At 46.9% G+C, this 20,166-nt stretch overlaps 1 protein-coding gene across 3 annotated transcripts in view; it reads left to right on the top strand.

The window, feature by feature from the left end:
* LOC123345199 (butyrophilin subfamily 2 member A1-like) overlaps nucleotides 1-20,166 on the top strand; it is a 343,661-nt gene that overhangs the window by 288,260 nt on the left and 35,235 nt on the right. For all 3 annotated transcript variants that reach the window (XM_044981905.1, XM_044981906.1, XM_044981903.1), the window contains exon 4: nucleotides 12,995-13,276. In XM_044981905.1, coding sequence (XP_044837840.1) covers nucleotides 12,995-13,276 — 282 coding nt within the window. The remainder of the gene's footprint in view (nucleotides 1-12,994; nucleotides 13,277-20,166) is intronic.

Here is a 20,166-nt window from a genome sequence, read left to right as displayed (position 1 = left end):
CCCAGTGATACCACAGTTAAAAATGGGAGATGCCAAGCACTGCATCTACACTCACAGTTCAGGAGTCTTGGGTCAAGTTCCCAGGCAGCAGTGAGTCTTGGGTGCTCCTGGTCATCTTTGACACCAATGGATTTTCCACAGCAAACCCCTCCAGTGCCCTCTTCTGCCGCTCTCTGCAAACCCACACTGAGCGACAACCTTCCCACTTACCTGGCTAACAGCCTCCCTCCTTATTCCCAATGCAGTCACTAACCCAAGTACTCACAGCCCCATACAGCTCTGGGTGACAGCAAAACTGGGTCTGGCTCTGGTTTGTCCTTCTCAGGTGATTCCTCCCTGGCACAGTGCTCTTCCTGGCTCCCATCCTGGGGTGTCTCCAGACAGCCGCTCTGTCACTCCTGGGATTTCGGCAGGTTCTTGGCTGCTGTCACTGTGTGAGGGCCTCTGACTGTAGCCCTCTTCTTGGGAGCTACAGGCACACTCACCCTGTCTCTCCCCCTGTTAGCCCACACTAATGCCAGGACCTCCTTTTCGCAGCTGTTGAACTGCCTTTTAACTTCACTGAGTGTCCTCGATCTGTAGGCCACAGGTCAAAGGCCATTTCCATGGTCCTGCATGAGGATAGCACTTATGCCCTTGTTGGATGTCACCAGCCTTAGATGGAATGGCTGCTCAAGCTTTGGATAGGCTAATGCTGGTGCCTTGGCGAGAGCCTGTTTCAAGTCACAGAAAGCTTGTTGATGTTCCTCATTCCACTGCCACTCTTGGTCTTTCTTCAGTAATGGTCTGGCCATCTCAGAGTATCCTTCAATAAATTCCCTTGAGAAGCCAGTAAGACCCAGGAAAGATCTTAGTCCTGATACATCTTGGGGTACAGGTAACTTACAAATCAGGTTGACACGCTGAGTGTCTGGTCACTTGCCTTCCTCTCCAATGGTTATGCCCAGGTAGGTTACTTCTGAGCACACAAGCTGAGCCTTAACAGGGTTTATCAAGAAGCCAGTCTTCTTGATCTGGTGTAGGACAGCATCCAACATCTCCAGACTTTCTTCTTTTGTACCAGTGACTATAAGAATGTCATCTATGTAGCTTAGAACCTTACTATCATGTTTCCAGGTACTCCACATGATGGAAACCTGATGGTGACAAATCAATGGTGCATTATATAGGCCCTGAGCAAGTTGGCTAAATGTATACTGCTTATTTCTATAGGTGAAAGAGAACTTGGGCCAGGCAGAGGGGTGCAGGGGAATGGAGAAGAACGCATTAGACAAGTCCAGTATGGAAAACCATTTAGCCCTCGATGCAATTGTAGACATTACCTCATTGTATTTGGCAACTACAGGTGCCAAACGCGGAGTTATCTTGTTCAGTTCTCTGTAGCCCACCGTGAGACGCCAGATCTTGCCGTCAGCTTTCATTACAGGCAAGATGGGTGAATTACAGGGACTCTCTGTTGGCAAAAGCATTCCCTGTTCAACTAATGCCTTGATGGTGCTCTGAATGCCTTCCTCTGCAGCAACAGGATACCGATATTGCCTTTGTGGCTTCGGGTCAGGTCCATCAACTCTGTCTTCCTCAGATGTCTTGCAACATTGCAGTTTGTTCCTTGCAAACACCTCCTGATGCTTGAAAGCGATGTCAGCTATATCCTTTTCCCACTGTGGCAGTTCCAAGGTTTCAGGTGCTTTCACCGTGGCCACCCTGTGAGATAAAGGTATGATCTCATGACGTCTGTTGTTTTTGTCTTGAACCAATTTCCTGTTAGGCAGGTCCACAATAAGGCTCATAATAGAGATAAAATCCATGCCCAGGATACCCTGGCCTCCTAGGTCCTGAAGACCAAAGGTAGCTCTGGCTACTATAGTGTGGATTTTGCAGATGACAGGCTGTGTAAAGGGGACCACACTCTCACCCCCATTGAATCCTTTCAAAATTTTCGTCTCCTTGATGGGTATTTTTTTGGCTTTTGGCTCAGCAGTTATAAACCAAATGGAAACCAAAGCACCCGTATCAATCAGCATCTGCTGGATGAATCTTCTGAATTCTCCCTCCAGGACAACTGATGTTGATGGCCTGCCCCATGGGTTGTTGGTTATGGGTGCTGTTAAATGGTCCGGAGGGGAATCTTGGCCCCATCATAGTAGATCTACAGACTGTTTTTGCTGATGCTTTCTGCTTTTATGCCGTGCCAATCTCACTAGAAGCGCCCAGTGGGCAAACCTTCTATGTTTTCTTGTGCCTCATGCTGAAGCAACTCCTTCCAAATGACCCTCCTAAGTCCATCTGGCTGGCTGTTCTTGCTCAGATATGCAGCAGACTTCCTGTTAGGTTGAGGTGACTTCGGGCTTCCCTTATTGAACTCTTTTCCTTGATGGCTCTTGGCGGTAACCACTGCTACATTCCTTTTAGCTCCAGAGGGTGGAAAAGCTTCTCTTTGGATTTCATGTGCTTTTTGCAGCTTGTCCTCTAGCTCTCAAAGGGTCGTAGTCATGCAGTCCACTGGTCCTAAAGCCACCTTCAGAAATGGGGATAGCCCTTGCAGGACAGACTCAGGGAACTCTGGAACATCACAGGTGGTTGCCCCTGCTAACCAATACAGCAGTCTTTTACGGCTAAGATATTTCTCCGGCCTCTCAAAAGGCTGTTGTCTCTCAGAGTAATATCTCCCAATAAAGTTCTGATGTGGGAAGTAAAACCTTGAAACACCTTCAAACAATTGATGATTGGTTTCCATGTCAACTACCTGCAAATCAATTGGAAGGGCCCCAAATTCCTCTCCAGACGTACACTCCCTGATAAGAAAGGCTAGGTCTTCCTTACTAATACCAGGTAAGGAATTCGCCTTGGCCAGCTAATCCTGAGCATTCTCTCTGTTCAGTGGTCCAAGGGCCTTTCCCACCACACCAGCCTGTTCCAGGATGTATGTCTTGAGTTCATGCTGCATCTCTAGTGGCTGAGACGAGTCAGGATCGTAACTAATTACAGTGGTGGTGATCAATGCGCCCGCATCCTGGCCAGCGGTGGAGCATCCGCCAAAATGCCACCGAACTTCTGCGGCGTTTCGGTGGTGACGCCTCTCGACGACGTCATTGAGAGGCGTCATCGCCAAAATGCCGCAGAAATTCGGCGGCATTTTGGCGGGTGCTCCACCACCGCCATGGTCCTTCATCTGGCGCCCACCAAACGAAAAGGTTGGGGACCACTGGTTTACAGTCTAAACAGGCAAGATGGACAAAGGGTGAGAGAGGAAACAGAGGCACAGAGACTTGCCCAAGTTCATGCACAGCTCAGTGGTAAAGGCAGGACTAAAAGCCCTGTCCCTTGACACTCAGTGCACTGCGCTATCCACCCGGCGATTGTGTCTCTCATTTAGTTCTGTTCTAGCTTATGTGCACATGCTTCATATTCTCTACCAATAGTGGGGAGCTGGCACTGCTACATAATCCTGCGGGCACCACGTTGAGGACCCCTGCTGTAAACTCTTCAGGGCAAAGACTGTCTCCTGTGATATGTGTATAGTTCCCAACACACTGGGACTCCAGTTTCAGCTCGGGCCTCTGTATGACAGACAATCATAGCCAATAATTCCTATACACTTGTAATTTGTGTATCTCATGCAGGGGCGGCTCCTTGTTATTTGCTGTCCCAAGCACGGCAGTCAGGCTGCCTTCGGCAGCATGCCTGTGGGAGGTCCACTGGTAACGCGGATTCAACGGCATGCCTATGGAAGGTCCACTGGTCCCACACCTTCAGCGTACCCGCCGCCGAAGCCGCAGGACCGGCCGACCGGCTGCAGGCATGCCACCAAAGGCAGCCTGACTGCCACCCGTGCTTGCTGTGCTGGTGCCTGAAGCCGCCCCTGATCTCATCATTTTAATTTTAATGCACTGACAATGTTACATTCACTTAAAACCCTTCCGGCCACTCACTCCCATCCACAGCACAGTAATTGTCAACTGCGGGTAACCTGAGCTGCCAGTCATAGCCAGATGTGAAAGTGGAGGCCATCATCTGTAACAGGGGGGCAGATTTGGCCCCCAGAAGGGGTGGGGCCTTGGGCAGAAGGGGCAGGGCTGGGAAGCCCCCACCTTGCTCCTGTGTGCCCGCACTCCACACACGCCCTATCCCCCAAGCGACACAGCCTGGGGGATTATCAGGGGACCTGAATCTGGCAGCAGGGGTTGGGCCTGCTGCCCCACTCACCGATACGGCAGCACTGCCAGATTGTACCAGCAGACCCACCGACAGGGGGCAGCAAAAAGTTGGCCATGTGCAGGCCAGAGCAGCAGCCAGTTCTTGCCAGAGTGCTGCTCCAGCACGCACCAGCCCACTTTCACCTCTGATCATAGCCACGACTGGGTATTACACAGAGTTCACTTTATAACCACAACAAAGTAATTCCCTTCTGTACTGTACATGTAACCCACCAAACTTTGGTTAAACAAGCACCCACTATAATTCCATGTTACTGCAGGGAGAGTGCCCACGTTCAATCTGATTGGACAGCAGAACTCCCACCCGCGGATAACAACAAGGGATAAATATGCACATTTGGACAGTCGTGGATGCTCATAGCCTGAATTTATTCCAAACTGGAGCAAGGGCTTGTCTACATTACCGCATGGATCGATCTAAGTTTCGCAACTTCAGCTACATGAATAGCTTACCTGAAGTTGATGTATTTAGATCTCCCTACCATAGTGTCTTCACAGTGGTTATTTGACAGCTAACGCTCTCCTGTCAACTCTGCCTGTGCTTCTCATTCTGGTGAAGTACCAGAGGCAATGGGAGAGCACTCAGCTATCAGTTTATTGCATCTACACTAGACACGATAAATCAACCTCTGGGGGATTGATCACCATGCGTCGATCCAGCTCCTAGTGTAGACATGCCCCAAGACACCACAATGGAATAAAGCTGCTCAAACTAAAACAATCATTAGGCTCATCAGAGGACAATCTGAGAGTTAAATGAGATGACTCATCAATGTAAACACAATCTTATCATGACATCTATACAGCAAATTCTTTGCAAACAACAACAATAAAATTAGCATCAAACATACAGATTTCTTCAATACCAAATGGTTCACAGGCCACAAATCCTGTGCATTTAAAACATGCACTACTGATGTGGCATTAATGTCACCACACCGCCATGAGCTGAACAAGCAGCAAGCATCCAGTTCTTCAAATAGGCTAGTAACCTTCTCCTTGTGGCTATTTTCTTGCTGCAATGAGAAAAAGAGGCCTCTGACTATCAGTGCTCAGGGTGAAGATCGGATGTGTCTGTCTTCCTCTTGGTCTGGCTGAAATAACTTAAGATTTTGGCAATTTTTTTCTTTATACATTGAAAGTTGTTTTATCCAGCACTTCACCAACCAGAAAGCTCTATAAACTGGCATTTCTGATCATTATTGAAATTCCAGTTTATGGTCCACTTGGCGCAGGGCTGGCAGTGGGTTGGAGCACAGGAGGGATTGTGGAGTGCATGTTCTGGGAGGGAGTTTGGGTACAGGAGCTGGGGCGCAGGCTATGGGAGGGAGTTTGGGTGCAGGAAGGGATTGGGGCAGGAAGGTTGTAGAGCAGTTTTTAAACTAGGAGATGGGGGAAAGCCGACTGCTGCAGAGGAGACTGTGGATCAGACAGAGACTTCTCTGAGGGGAGAGTCTAATGATAGAGAATCTCCAGGTTATAGTCAGGAGCAGAGGATGGAAGAGGATAATGTAAGGGCCAGATCAGATGATAAACAGTCACATAAAAAGGATTCTAACACATCAGAAAAGGGCAGACAAATAAACATTGACAAGTTTTTAAAGTGCTTGTACACAAATGCTAGAAGTCTAAATTATAAGATGATAAAGGAGGATATTGATATAATAGGCATCACAGAAACCTGGTGGACTGAGAGCAATCAATGGGACACAATCATTACGGGGTACAAAATATATCAGAAGGACAGAACAGGTCATGCGAGGTGCGGGGGGGAGTGGCACTATATGTGAAAGAAAATGTAGAATCAAATGAAGTAAAAATCTTAAGTGAATCCACATGTTCTATAGAATCTCTATGGATAGAAATTTCATGCTCTAATAAGAATATAACATTAGAGATCTATTATCAACCACTTGACCAGGACAGCAATAGTGATGATGAAATGCTAAGGGAAATTAGAAAGGCTATCAAAATTAAGAACCCAATAATAGTGGGGGATTTCAATTATCCCCATATTGACTGGGAACATTTCACTTCAGGACGAAATGCAGAGATAAAATTTCTCGATACTTTAAATGACTGCTTCATGGAGCAGCTGATACGGGAACCCACAAGGGGAGAGGCAACTCTAGATTTAATCCTGAGTGGAGCACAGCAGCTGGTCCAAGAGGTAACTATAGCAGGACCGCTTGGAAATAGTGACCATAATACATTAGCATTCAACATCCCTGTGGTGGGAAGAACACCTCAACAGCCCAACACTGTGGCATTTAATTTCAAAAGTGGGAACTATGCAAAAATGAGGGGGTTAGTTAAACAGAAGTTAAAAGGTACAGTAACTAAAGTGAAATCCCTGCAAGCTGCATGGGCGCTTTTTAAAGACACCATAATAGAGGCCCAACTTCAATGTATACCCTAAATTAAGAAACACAGTAAAAGAACTAAAAAAGAGCCACTGTAGCTTAATAACCATGTAAAAGAAACAGGGAGAGATAAAAAGACTTCCTTTAAAAAGTGGAAGTCAAATCCTAGTGAGGCAAATAGAAAGGAGCATAAAAACTGCCAAATTAAGTGCAAGAGTGTAATAAGAAAAGCCAAAGAGGAGTTTGAAAAACGGCTAGCCAAAAACTCCAAAGGTAATAAAATGTTTTAAAGTACATCAGAAGCAGGAAGCCTGCTAAACAACCAGTGGGGCCCCTTGATGATTGAGATATAAAAGGAGAGCTTAAAGACGATAAAATCATTGCGGAGAAACTAAATGTATTCTTTGCTTCAGTCTTCTCTGCTGAGGATGTTAGGGAGATTCCCAAACCTGAGCCAGCTTTTGCAGGTGACAAATCTGAGGAACTGTCACAGATTGAAGAGTCACTAGAGGAGGTTTTGGAATTTATTGATAAACTCAACATTAACAAGTCACCGGGACCCGATGGCATTCACCCAAGAGTTCTGAAAGAACTCAAATGTGAAGTTGCGGAACTATTAACTAAGGTTTGTAACCTGTCCTTTAAATCGGCTTCTGTACCCAATGACTGGAAGTTAGCTAATGTAACGCCAATATTTAAAAAGGGCTCTAGAGGTGATCCCAGCAATTACAGACCAGTAAGTCTAACCGAGCAAATTAGTTGAAACAATAGTTAAGAAAAAAATTGTCAGACAGATAGAAAAACATAAACTGTTGAGCAATAGTCAACATGGTTTCTGTAAAGGGAAATCGTGTCTTACTAATCTATTAGAGTTCTTTGAAGGGGTCAACAAACATGTGGACAAGGGGCATTCAGTGGACATAGTATACTTAGATTTCCAGAAAGCCTTTGACAAGGTCCCTCACCAAAGGCTCTTACGTAAATTAAGCTGTCATGGGATAAAAGGGAAGGTCCTTTCATGGATTGAGAACTGGTTAAAAGACAGGGAACAAAGGATAGGAATTAATGGTAAATTCTCAGAATGGAGAGGGATAACCAGTGGTGTTCCCCAAGGGTCAGTCCTAGGACCAGTCCTATTCAATTTATTCATAAATGATCTGGAGAAAGTGGTAAACAGTGAGGTGGCAATTTTGCAGATGATACTAAACTGCTCAAGATAGTTAAGACCAAAGCAGACTGTGACGAACTTCAAAAAGATCTCACAAAACTAAGAGATTGGGCAACAAAATGGCAAATGAAATTTAATAAATGTAAAGTAGTGCACATTGGAGAAAATAACCCGAACTATACATACAATATGATGGGGGCTAATTTAGCTACAACAAGTCAGGAAAAAGATCTTGGAGTCATCGTGGATAGTTCTCTTAAGATGTCCAAGCAATGTGCAGAGGCAGTCAAAAAAGCAAACAGGATGTTAGGAATCATTTAAAAGACTGAGAATATATTATTGCCCTTATATAAATTGATGCTACACCCACATCTCGAATACTGTGTACAGATGTGGTCTCCTCATCTCAAAAAAGATATACTGGCACTAGAAAAGGTTCAGAAAAGGGCAACTAAAATGATTAGGGGTTTGGAATGGGTCCCATATGAGGAGAAATTAAAGAGGCTAGGACTCTTCTGCTTGGAAAAGAGGAGACTAAGGGGGATATGATAGAGGTATATAAAATCATGAGTGATGTGGAGAAAGTGGATAAGGAAAAGTTATTTACTTATTCCCATAATACAAGAACTAGGTGTCACCAAATAAAATTAATAGGCAGCAGGTTTAAAACAAATAAAAGGAAGTTCTTCTTCGCGCAGCGCACAGTCAGCTTGTGGAAGTCCTTATCTGAGGAGGTTGTGAAGGCTAGGACTATAATAGCGTTTAAAAGAGAACTGGATAAATGCATGGAGGTTAAATCCATTAATGGCTATTAGCCAGGATGGGTAAGGAATGGTGTCCCTAGCCTCTGTTTGTCAGAGGGTGGAGATGGATGGCAAGAGAGAGATCACTTGATCTCTCTCTGGGGCACGTGGCATTGGCCACTGTCGATAGACAGGATACTGGGCTAGATGGACCTTTGGGGTGACCCGGTACGGCCGTTCTTATGTTCTTATGTGGCGGGGCGGGAGGCAGTATGGGGTGCCAGATTTGGAGGGCACTACCCTTGGGCAGCTCGCCATAAACAGGAATGTATTAGGTAGAGGGGTGGCCAGGAGGATCTGCATGCTATCTCCGCCCACAGGTGATGCCCCCGCAGCTCCCGTTGGCTGCAGTTCCCTCACATTGGGGTGGGGGCAGCGCGCAGAGCCACCTGCCATGCTTCCATTTAGGAGCAGGCAGGACAGGTTGCTGCTTGCAGGGAGCTGCCTGAGGTGAGCGCCCCAGGATCTGGCATCCTGCCCCCATTTCTGCTTACCAACCACCTGCCCCAAATCCCCTCCATCACCCAAACTCCCGCCCAGAGCCTGCGCTCCACACCCCCTCGTGTGCCCCAACCCCCAACTCTGCATCCAAACTCACTCCCTCTCATTTAACCATCATTTTTCACTCACCTGTACCCCCATCCCCCGAGCATGCTGAATAAAACAGCTTTTACTGTATTTGGGAGTGGAATTGTTCCCCACCCTTGGAGATGCCCTACTGAGCTTGCTGCAAGGGCTCATGAACTTTTCCCTTTGTTTACCTGCGAGTCCCCAGCTAGCTGCAGTCAATGGGCTGTTTAAAAGGAACAGCAACAGAAGCATGTGGGCGGGGGGGTACATAGAATTTTCACCTTAGGCACTTTAACCTTGTCTGTGGCTCTTGGGCATTTCCTATAAGTCTGTCAGACTGAAGCCCTGTGAGTCACACCCCTGCTGGGAGAGCACCCTGTAGCCTGTGCTCTTCTGGGCAAGAATCCCATATGGGGAAGTCTCCAGACACTCGTAGCTTCTTTGTGTGAAATTTCCAAACAGCCTAAGGGCATCTCTGCCCACACACACACTGACCCCACAATAATGAAATCAGTTTGAATTCACACCTTTGATTCAGGTACAAGACTCTTGTTTCAGATTAAGATAATTTTATTTCAGTTTAGCTCATCAAAAATTAAAAAAAAACTCCAAGTGTGATCAGGTGTGGGAGGTGTTACCTTAAATCCTACATTTTCTTGTTGAGTGTTTGTCTTTCTGGTTTGCTGAGGCTATGTCTACACATCATAGGCAGCAGGTTTGTATAATTTTTGGTGGTGCCCAAAATGGTGGTGTCCCCTCTCCCCCCGCCCGCTCCCGCCCTGTAAGCCAATATGAAATGAGGTACAATGCATCGGCACCACAAGATTACAAGGGTCAATTAAAAGTGGAAAGTCAGAAGCAGCACTTGCCTGCTTCAATATACGGTATTATATTTTGTTGCACCTGTTGTGACAAAGTGGAAATGTTCTTAATGTTTTCTCTGAATACTGTGTGGGTGCCTCAGTTTCCCCTGCAAGGTGCCAACTGAAGGTGTTGGTGACAAAGAGATCAGGTGGCCTCCTTGTCCAGAAGAGACACAAAGGCCAGAGGAGGGAGTGTCAGTTTGGAGCTGGCTGGGGAAATGGGAAGAGGCTCAGAACTTGGGTCTGGGCTCCCCACCCCCCGAGATGGACCTGACTGAGGGGTCCTGTTTTCTGTACCTACAAGCTCTGTTTTAGACTGTGATCCTGTCATCTAATAAACCTTCTGTTTTACTGGCTGGCTGAGAGTCACGTCTGACTGCAGAGTTGGGGTGCGGGGACCTCTGGTTGCCCCAGGACCTGCCTGGGCAGACTCGCTGCGGAAGTCATGCTGAATGCTCTGAGGTCAGACCCAGGAAGGTGTACGCTTCTTGCCCTGGAGACAGTATGCTCAGAGAAAGGAGGCTCCCCCAGAGTCGTGACTGGCTTTGTATGGAGTAGTTCCAAAGCATCCCAGCATCCCCTTCCACACCATGAGCTTCCCAGAATTCTGCACAGGCACTAACACTCGCTCCTCTGGCCTTTGTCTCTTTTCCAGGCATTAGGAGGCCACCTGATCTCTTTGTTCTCCAATATCTTCAGGTGGCACCTTGCAGGAGAGCGGCCCAGGCCATCAGTTGCCCGGAGACAGGGTTTCGGCCATCCTCTGTGCAGATGGCATCACACTGGCTCTCTAGGGCTCTACAACAGTCACACTCCTTTATCCCACCATCTAGAGCCTTGAGAAATGCATAGGGGAAACTGAGGCACCCACACAGCATTCAGAGAAAACATTAAGAACATTCCCACTTCATAACACCTGTATGTGACTAGTTATATACTTTAAAGGGTGTAAAATAATCATTGTGCTAAACACAATGATATTCCAAACTGACCACCAAATTTAAGTTGCACATTTCTCCCCTCAGGTGAGGGCTCTGGGGTGGGGCTGGGGCTGAGGGGTTCACAGTGCATAAAGGTGCTCAGGGCTGGGGTGGTGGGGGCACAGGCTCTGGGGTGGGGCAGGGCTGGGGATAAGGAACTTGGGGTGCAGACAGGCTGCTCCAGGGCTAGGGCCAGAGAGGACTCCCTCCCCCCTTACTGGCAGCAGCAAGCTCCAGGGGAGGGACCACTTCTCTTCCCCCCGCCCACCCCTGACAGCACACTCACTCTGCACCACAGTCACTGCACATGCTCCTAGGGCCTCTCTCAGGTCCAGAAAGCCCACCTGCCTCCCCTATGGTGAGTACCAGGAGAGGGGGTGTTGCCATCACATGTGGCCTCCCCTGCTGCTGCCCCTCGCCCTAGCCTTACTGGGGATGGGGCTGCCCCTTGCCCAGCATTGGACAGGAGTGGTGGCTGGGGAGGGAGGGAGTGGATCAAAGGGTCAAACCTCACCGAAGCCCCAGCAGCTGCCCAGGTGAGTGAGGGTCACTCCAGATGTCCATCTCCTGGCCAGAAGTCCCCTTGGCGTCTCCTCCAGGTGGGTGCCAGGGACGGGAGAGAGGGCTTCCCAAGCACGTGTGTGTCTCCTCCCCGCTCCTCTCTCCCCCTCCCCCTCCCCCTCCTGAGGTGCTCCAACAATCTGCCGGCCACTGCTCTCTATAGCCTTAGGCAGAAGCAGCGGCAGGCAGCCGGCAGCACAAGCAAGGGAGAGAGGCACGGGCTGTTTTTTTTCAGGCAGAGAAGCTCTGAAGGGGGTGGGGGGAATGCTCCAGGGTTGGGGAGGGGCAGGGTCCACTCCAGGCAGTGCCAGGAGAGAAACCCAGCTCCAAATATTGGTTGAGCACAGCCCCCAGCCCTGAATATTCCTGGTGCTCAAGCACCACAAGCCTATATAACCTGCCACCCCTGTCTATACTAAGGCTATTTCTACACTTATAAGTTCAAAGTGCTGCCACAGCAGCGCTTTGACATGCGACTGTGGATGTGCTGTGAGAGAGCTCTCCCAGTGCTCCTGGTAATCCACCTCCACCAGGGGATTACCTTCAAGCGCTAGGAGTGCAGTTCCCAGTGCTTGCGGCCTGTCTACACTAGTGTTTTAAAGTGTTCAAACTTGCTGCACTCGGTGGGGTGATTTTTCACCTCTCTGAGCCAGCAAGTTGGAGCGCTTTGCCAGTGTAGACATGTGCTAAAAACCTCAAAGCGCAGCTGTGGCCGCACTGTCGCAGCAATGCTTTGTTCTGACTGTGTGCTCATCCGCGAGCGCTTGGGAGAGAGCTCTCCCAGCGCTCTATGTAACCCACCTCAATGAGGGGAATAGCTCCGGGTGCCTCCCAGTGCTCGGAGCCTGTCTTCACTGGAGCTTTACAGCATCAAAACTTGCTGCGCTTGGCAGGGTTTGATTTTTCACACCCCTGAGCGAGCAAGTTACTGAGCTGTAACTTGCAGTGTAAACATGGCCTGAGTGTATTTCCTGGCTTTCAGTTGTACCAGTTTTCTGCTATTCACATCTTTATTCTGGAAGGGTACATGGCACTGCCAAGCAACCTGAAATCCCCTATAACAAAGTTTTTGATTTGTGAATTAATTTAATGCTTGTCTACACATACATGGGCACTGGTTTTGATAAACTAGTGCAAAGCTCTGTGTGGACAATCCTAAATGAGTTTGGAAATGGCTTATAATGATTTATCTTGAGTCAATTCCTTCTTGATTTAAGAGTGTCCACACAGGAATTTGCACCTGATTAACTAAACCAGTTTAACTAAACTGGAGCAAATTTGTGCATAGAAAAGCCTTAGTATAATATTAATTTTACTGTATATCAAATATTAACTGACCAACCACATTCGTGAACTCACATCCAATTATTAGTTTAATAAGAAATGGCTTTTGATAACAGTGTAATAAAGCTTTTGGCTCATTACTGGGCACTGTAGGATTATCACAAGTTCATTTATTTCTTCTGTAGATATGGGCTCTGCTCCTGTCATCTCTGTGGAGGGACACCAGGACGGAGGGATCCGGATTGTGTGTGGATCATCCGGATGGTACCCACAGCCCAAAGCTCAGTGGAGAGATCACCAGGGGCAGCTCTTACCATCGGCCTCTGAAGAAATAACCCCAGAGGCCAATGGCCTGTTTCAAACAGAGATTGTCATTGTTCTAACAGAAGAGTCCAACCAGAAAGTGTCCTGCTGTGTCAGGAGCCCGCGACTCAACCAGGAGGGAGAGTCAGTGATTTCCATAGCAGGTCAGTGCCCATCCATGTCACACATGGATAGACTGAGACGCTGCAGACATGAGCAGAGAGTATTTATCACTGTCTCTCCTATTTATTAGCCTGAAACTTCAAGGTGCTGAGCACATCTTGTAAAGTCCTGAGTCTTTGGATATGTCTACACTGCAATTAGACACCTACTGGTGCCCTGTGCCAGCTGGCTCATGCTAAGGGGCTCAGACTAAGGGGCTGTTAAATGGCAGTGTAGATGTTCAGGCTCAGGCTGGAGACCAGGCTCTAGGACCCCATGTGGGTCCCAGAGCTCGAGCTTCAGCCTAAGTCCATCTACACTGCCCTTAAACAGCCCTTTAGCCTGAGCCCAGCATACCTGAGTTAGTTGGCATGGGACAACTGCAAGTGTCTAATTGCAATATAGACATAAACTTTGACACCGGTAGGAGCTGAGGATGTTTAGCACCTTGCAGGCTGGGACACTATTGGGCAGATTTTCATAATAGCTCAATACTGAGCTGTGATGGGGGGAACTCCCTTGGGATGCCACCTGATATGCTGAGATGCCACTGAGTCAGTCTATTCTACTGGCTTAGATCCCCTTTACCTGGTCTTGCTGGGCCAGGCTCACAAGGCTCTTCCAGCCAAGCACACAGGCAGGGCCGCATCCTGCTGCAGAATGATACAGACACTGAGATCAGCTCTGGGAAGACTCAACTTAAGGGACTTGCCACAGCCCCAGGTGTTCACCTCCTTTGGATTGCAAACCCAAACTTATATGAAATTCGTCCCTTCCCTCAGTGTGGAGGAAGGTATGCACAACTCCGCCCCCCGCTCCCCGCAGTTAAAAATTATATAAACTGGGTTATATTATAAACAAGAAATATGTTTACTAACTACAAAAGATGGATTTAAGAGGTTAAAGAGGTAGCAAACAGAACAAAGCAGACTACTAAGAAAATAAAACAAAGCACACAAACGAAGCTAGATTCACTAAGGAACTTGGTTACATATAGGGTGAGCAGACGTCCTGATTTTATCGGGGTGTCCTGATATTTGCTTGTTTGTCCCGCATCCTGACCGATGTTCGGTCGGGACACTGTACAAACAAGCAATTTTGCCCTCTGCTCCCCTTCCCCAACTCCGCCCCCTCCTTCCCCCATTGATCCCTCCCCAAATCCCCGCCCTGGCCCTGCCTCTTCCCCAAGCACGCCACATTCCTCCTCCCTCCCAGGCTTGCGTTGATCAGCTGTATGGCGCCGCAAGCCTGGAGGGAGGGGGTGGCCCCCAGCACTCACCCTGCAAACTGCTCCAGTCCAGCTTCTCCAGGAAGGTGAGCATGGCCCGGAAGAGATCCCGCAGCAGCTCCCTCCGCCCGAGCCCCCAGTAGAAGGCAAGGCAGGCCTGGGCGGAGAGGGTGGCTGGGAAGCGAGCCAGGCTGCCCCAGGGATCTAGAGCAGCATGTGGGCTTGGCAGCTCCAGGCCGGGGCATGCTCAGCTGTTGCAGCCACCATAGGGTCGGTAGGAGACGGGGCTTTTTTTTCCCTCTTCCCCCCCCCCCCGCCCCCGCATCCTGATATTTCATCTTTGTCATCTGGTTACTCTAGTTACATATAGCAATTCCTCACACTAGATAGAGGTAGGTCTTACGTAGATTCTGTCGGAGAAAAACTCAGTTCTCGCTTTTTCGTTTGGGTGCAGCAAAATCAAATACTTTATTATTTCTCCAGTAATTACAATGGAGGGAGAGAGTGCCATAGGACACAGGGTCGCCCCAGTCCTGGACAGGTCTCTCAACTGGTAAACAATTACAGCAAGCCTTTATACTTTTGTTACAGACAATAACTAGCAATAATACAGACAATAGAGAGCAACAACTACATTTTGTTTATACATAAGCCATTCTGCTATCTTGTTTGTCTCACTCCTAAGAAAAGCAAGCCTGCATATTTGGTTATCAGTTACAAGGTAGTAATAACTTTGTACACAGTTCTTTCCCTATGTCTCACACTATCCTTGCTTCTACAAATCTCACGTCATTAGGGTCACAGCTAGCCTAACTCTTGCTAACTGTCTGACATGCATTAAAATTCCCTTCAAATCCTTGTTAATTCTTTCCCTGCTTCCACAATTCTTTCACAGGCCAAGTATCTTTCCTGCCTGGGTCAAGCAGTTCTTCTCTTCCCCAGCCCCTCCAGTTCTTATTTCCAGATGTTTTTCAGTGTTTCTTTGGGTGGGGAGGCAGAGGAGACAAGAACCTTGATTGTTTCCATCCCCCACCTTATATAGGATTTTGATAAGGCACAAATCCTTTGTTTGATTTACCACCCTCCAGTGGAAAAGTTCAGTGTTCAAAATGGAGGTTAGGTCACCTGACTGTAGCATCACAGCATCCATCAGTGGCAGTATGGAGCATCTGCAGGAAGGCCAAGACTTTTCACAGTCCATTGTCCTCACTGACGGGCCATCAGCCCTGTCGGGCTTCTCCATTGTTGTACCTGAAATGTTAGCAGTGACCGTCACCCAAAGTAGCATAGTTCAAATACAGATACATAGTCAATATCCCTAACTTCAGATACAAAAATGATACATGGATACAAATGGGATAATCATATTCAGTAAATCATAACCTTTCCAATGATACCTCACAGGGGCCATCTTGCATAAAGTAAACCTCAGTTATGTCATATCCATATCATAAGCATATGTTCATAAAGAATATGGAGCGTAATGTCACACCAGCAATCATCATTCTTCTCAGTAGGGGTGGGGGAGGGAATTCTCCTTTGTTCTTATGGTATAGTGAGGACTATGTTGGAATTTCAAGCTATCACTTTAAGAGAGGGGTGTTTGCCAGATCCTGTATGCAGACCAGAGGGCTCTGTAGAAAATCCCGTGAGTCTACAGAAACAGTTAGTTTGTGGCAAGCTGGGGTGTAAATCTGCCTCTCACTAGCCTGCCACATATTGTACTGTCCATGTGGACCCTGCTACGTACACTAGTAATTCCGTAGTGTGCTTTGTTCTACTCCGTTTTGAAATGGGAACAGATCAAAATGCACCAGGGAACTTGTAGTGCACAGTTGCGGGGGTGCACACAGCCAGTTAGTGTGCAGCAGGCTAGTGCAAGGTGGATTTACATCCCAGCCTGCCGCACACTAACTGTTCCTATAGACAAGCCAACATAAAGCAAGGTGCCCACTGCCTTAGGGAGCAGCCCCTCTCTGGTTTGGGTTCTTGTGTGTTATGGTTCTGGATTCTAAAAAGTAAACTCCTGTTTGTGACATGCCCTAGGGTACAGTCTGGACTGTTGAACTGCTGTGTCCCTTTACCTCTCCAGCCCAGGGTGCCTGTTACATGGCTTTGCTAGTGAAAAGCAGCCTCTCTGGGCTCTGCTCACACACTGCAATTAGCATGTAAATCCCTCTCTGCAAAGTGACATGAATACTTTCCCAGTCACGTATGAACTACATATAAGGTGACACTCACAAATTCCCCAGCTTTGCACCCAGAAATGTGCATCCTGTAAGTCCCGCACTCTACTGAACAATGCAAGCCCATTAATAGTCAGTCATTTAATCAAAGGAAATGATTCTGCTGGTGCCTTTGTTAACCTGAGTAGAGATTTCCCAAACACTACCAAAACACATTGCTTTAGGTAAAACAATAAAACAAATTTATTAACTAGAGAAAGAGAGATTTTAAGGGATAAGGCAGAAAGGTCAGAATTGGTTACAAAAGAAATAAAAAATAAAACCAAAAACTAATTCCTAAACTTTACCAAGCTAAGTAAGATTTGAAAGCAAAAAGGTTTCTCACACCCAAAAACTTACTGCAGTCAAAACTAACTGGAAAACCTTCCAGCTAGGACCAACTCTCCCCTGCCCTCCACACACACAGTTCAATGATGCTCCTACTGACTTTCAAGCAATCTTATTGCTGTGAGTAGAGATTGGGGAGGAGATGTAATGTGAAGATCACTGTCTATTATTTTATACCCTCCTCCTCTCTTTGAGGATTACTTCCCAATGGGGTGCAGACAAAACAGTCCCCTGTGTATGTGAGATTCAAAGAGTCTATCAGGAAAACTGTAAATTTCTTGTTCACACCAGCCGTGTATGTAATATTTGAGATGTCACTGGGGATGATATGCAAATCTTTTGTTTACAGTCCCCTTGATGGCGAATGGTTGCCTCAGCAGTTAATAGCTTTCCATCACCTGTCATCAGTTCTTTGTTGTCTCTGAGGAGCTAGTCTGTGGACATTCCCCAGAATTACAATATATTTCACTAACAAACATAGTAAAATCTCATAGCTCCACATACAATGTTAACATACACATTTTAACAGAACAATGATATTCAGTAAATTATGAATTTCAAATGATACTTCACAAGGCATACTTTGTACAAAATATATCATAACCATATAACTAAACAATGGTGAACATGGGGGTTCAGGGTTTTATATGGGCTGCAGTGTGTCACAGTGTTACATAAAGCAAGGTGGGATGAATTGTGCCCGCTACCTTAGAGATTCCATTGTGGGGTTCTTGTGGGTTAAGGTTCTGGATTCTAAGAAATAAAGTCACGTTACGCTGCAACCTTACAGCAAGAGTATTGATGTGCGTGTTTAACTTCTCTGTATGTGCTGTGACCATCACAGTTCTCAGTGGGGGTGGGGCAGGGAATTCTCCTTTCTTCTCACTGAGAGCTGCTGGGTGCTGAGTATTTATGAAAATATGGCTAATGAAGTCATTTTTTCCTGACTAGCACAAGAGAACCCTAGATATGGTCTGAGCATTGCTACTTAGATTACATCTGAAACTCCCACATCAATGTAAGAGCTGTGCTATGGGCCCCATCCTGGAGTTCAGACTCTGGCAAAATCCCATCAACTTAAATGAGAATTTTGCCCAAGTCATAACTGAGGATCAGGTCATAACTTGTACTTAATTGCTCAGAAGGCCATAAACAGAGAGCTCCACAGCCAGCATTGCCCATGAATGTACATTGTGGTTTTTTATTTCACAGTCACAGTGGGACAGATCCTACCTTCCCTGCATAACCAGGTTGATGAGAGTTTTGGCAGTGCTAACAATAAAGGATCAGGCTCAAAACATGCAGAAACAATCTTTTAGCTAAAAAGCATCTTGATTTTTAGAAAAAAGGTTCATATTTTTCTGTATTATTATCTACCAAAAATAACTTTGTTAATACAGAATGAGTAGTTCATCGTTATAATAATAACGACGTTGCATAGTGCTGCACTGCTGATAAGTGTATGGTATGCTCGGTATCACATTATTGTTGTGTTCCCAGCATACCCACAGAGAGTGAGAAACAAAACAAATACTCTTCCTGGAAGGTTGCAATGTAACGCTGCTTTATTCCCAAGAATCCAGAACTCTAACACACAACAGCCAAATACAGAGAGAGACAAACCAGGCTGCTTCCTGAGGCAGGGAGGTAGAACATAGCCCACCTGGCTCTGTGCAGAGTGACTGCAGAGTCCCCACATTGCATGGGAGGAGTGGTAGATACGCTGGAGGGTAGGGATAGGATACAGAGGGACCTAGACAAATTAGAGGATTGGGCCAATAGAAACCTGATGAGGTTCAACAAGGACAAGTGCAGAGTCCTGAACTCAGGACGGAAGAATCCCATTCACTCTTACAGACTAGGGACCAAATAGCTAGGAAGCAGTTCTGCAGAAAAGGATCTAGGGGTTACAGTGGACAAGAAGCTGGATATGAGTCAACAGTGTGCCCTTGTTGCCAAGAAGGCTAACGGCATTTTGGACTGTATAAGTAGGGGCATTGCCAGCAGATTGAGGGGCATGATCATTTCCCTCTATTCGACATTGGTGAGGCCTCATCTGGAGTACTGTGTTCAGTTTTGGGCCCGACATTACAAGAAGGATGTGGAAAAATTGGAAAGAGTCCAGCGGAGGGCAACAGAAATGATTAGGGGGCTGGAGCACATGACTTATGAGGAGAGGCTGAGGGAACTGGGATTATTTAGCCTGCAGAAGAGAAGAATGAGGGGGGATTTGATAGCTGCTTTCAACTACCTGAAAGGGGGTTCCAAAGAGGATGGATCTAGACAGTTCTCAGTGGTACCTGATGTCAGAACAAGTAGTAATGGTCTCAAGTTGCAGTGGGGGAGGTTTAGGTTGGATATTAGGAAAAACTTTTTCTACTAGGAGGGTGGTGAAGCACTGGAATGGGTTACCTAGAGAGAATCTCCTTCCTTAGAGGTTTTTAAGGTCAGGCCTGACAAAGCTCTGGCTGGGATGATTTAGTTGGGGATTGGTCCTGCTTTGAGCAGGGGGTTGGACTACATCAGGGGTTGGCAACCTTTCCAGAGTGGTGTGCCGAGTCTTCATTTATTCACTCTAATTTAAGGTTTCGCATGCTAGTAATACATTTTAATGTTTTTAGAAGGTCTCTTTCTATAAGTCTATAATATATAAACTATTGTTGTCTGTAAAGTAAATAGAGTTTTAAAAATGTTTAAGAAGCTTAATTTAAAATTAAATTAAAATGCAGAGCCCCCTGGACCAGTGGCCAGAACCCGGGCAGTGTGAGTGCCACTGAAAATCAGCTCACGTGCCACCTTCAGCACGCGTGCCATAGGTTGCCTACCCCTGGACTAGATGACCCCCTGAGGTCCCTTCCAACCCTGATATTCTATGATTCTATGGTTCTATGCTCCTTACAGAGCCCTCTAGCCTGCAAGCAGCATCAGAAAACCCCTCAGGATTCAGAGTGACAATTTGTGATTTCTACACAGTTTTCAATACACTGCACTAATCACATAGCAAGGACCCTGTCGTCAGCATCTCCCCAGGGCCCAGGGAAGAGGAATCTGGAGGAATTTTTAACCTGACTCTTCAGGCTCAAGTTTTGTT

This window comes from Mauremys mutica, chromosome 12 (assembly GCF_020497125.1).
Source record: "Mauremys mutica isolate MM-2020 ecotype Southern chromosome 12, ASM2049712v1, whole genome shotgun sequence".
NCBI classification, from domain to species: Eukaryota; Metazoa; Chordata; order Testudines; family Geoemydidae; genus Mauremys; species Mauremys mutica.
This window is presented reverse-complemented; position numbering and strand designations above follow the sequence as displayed.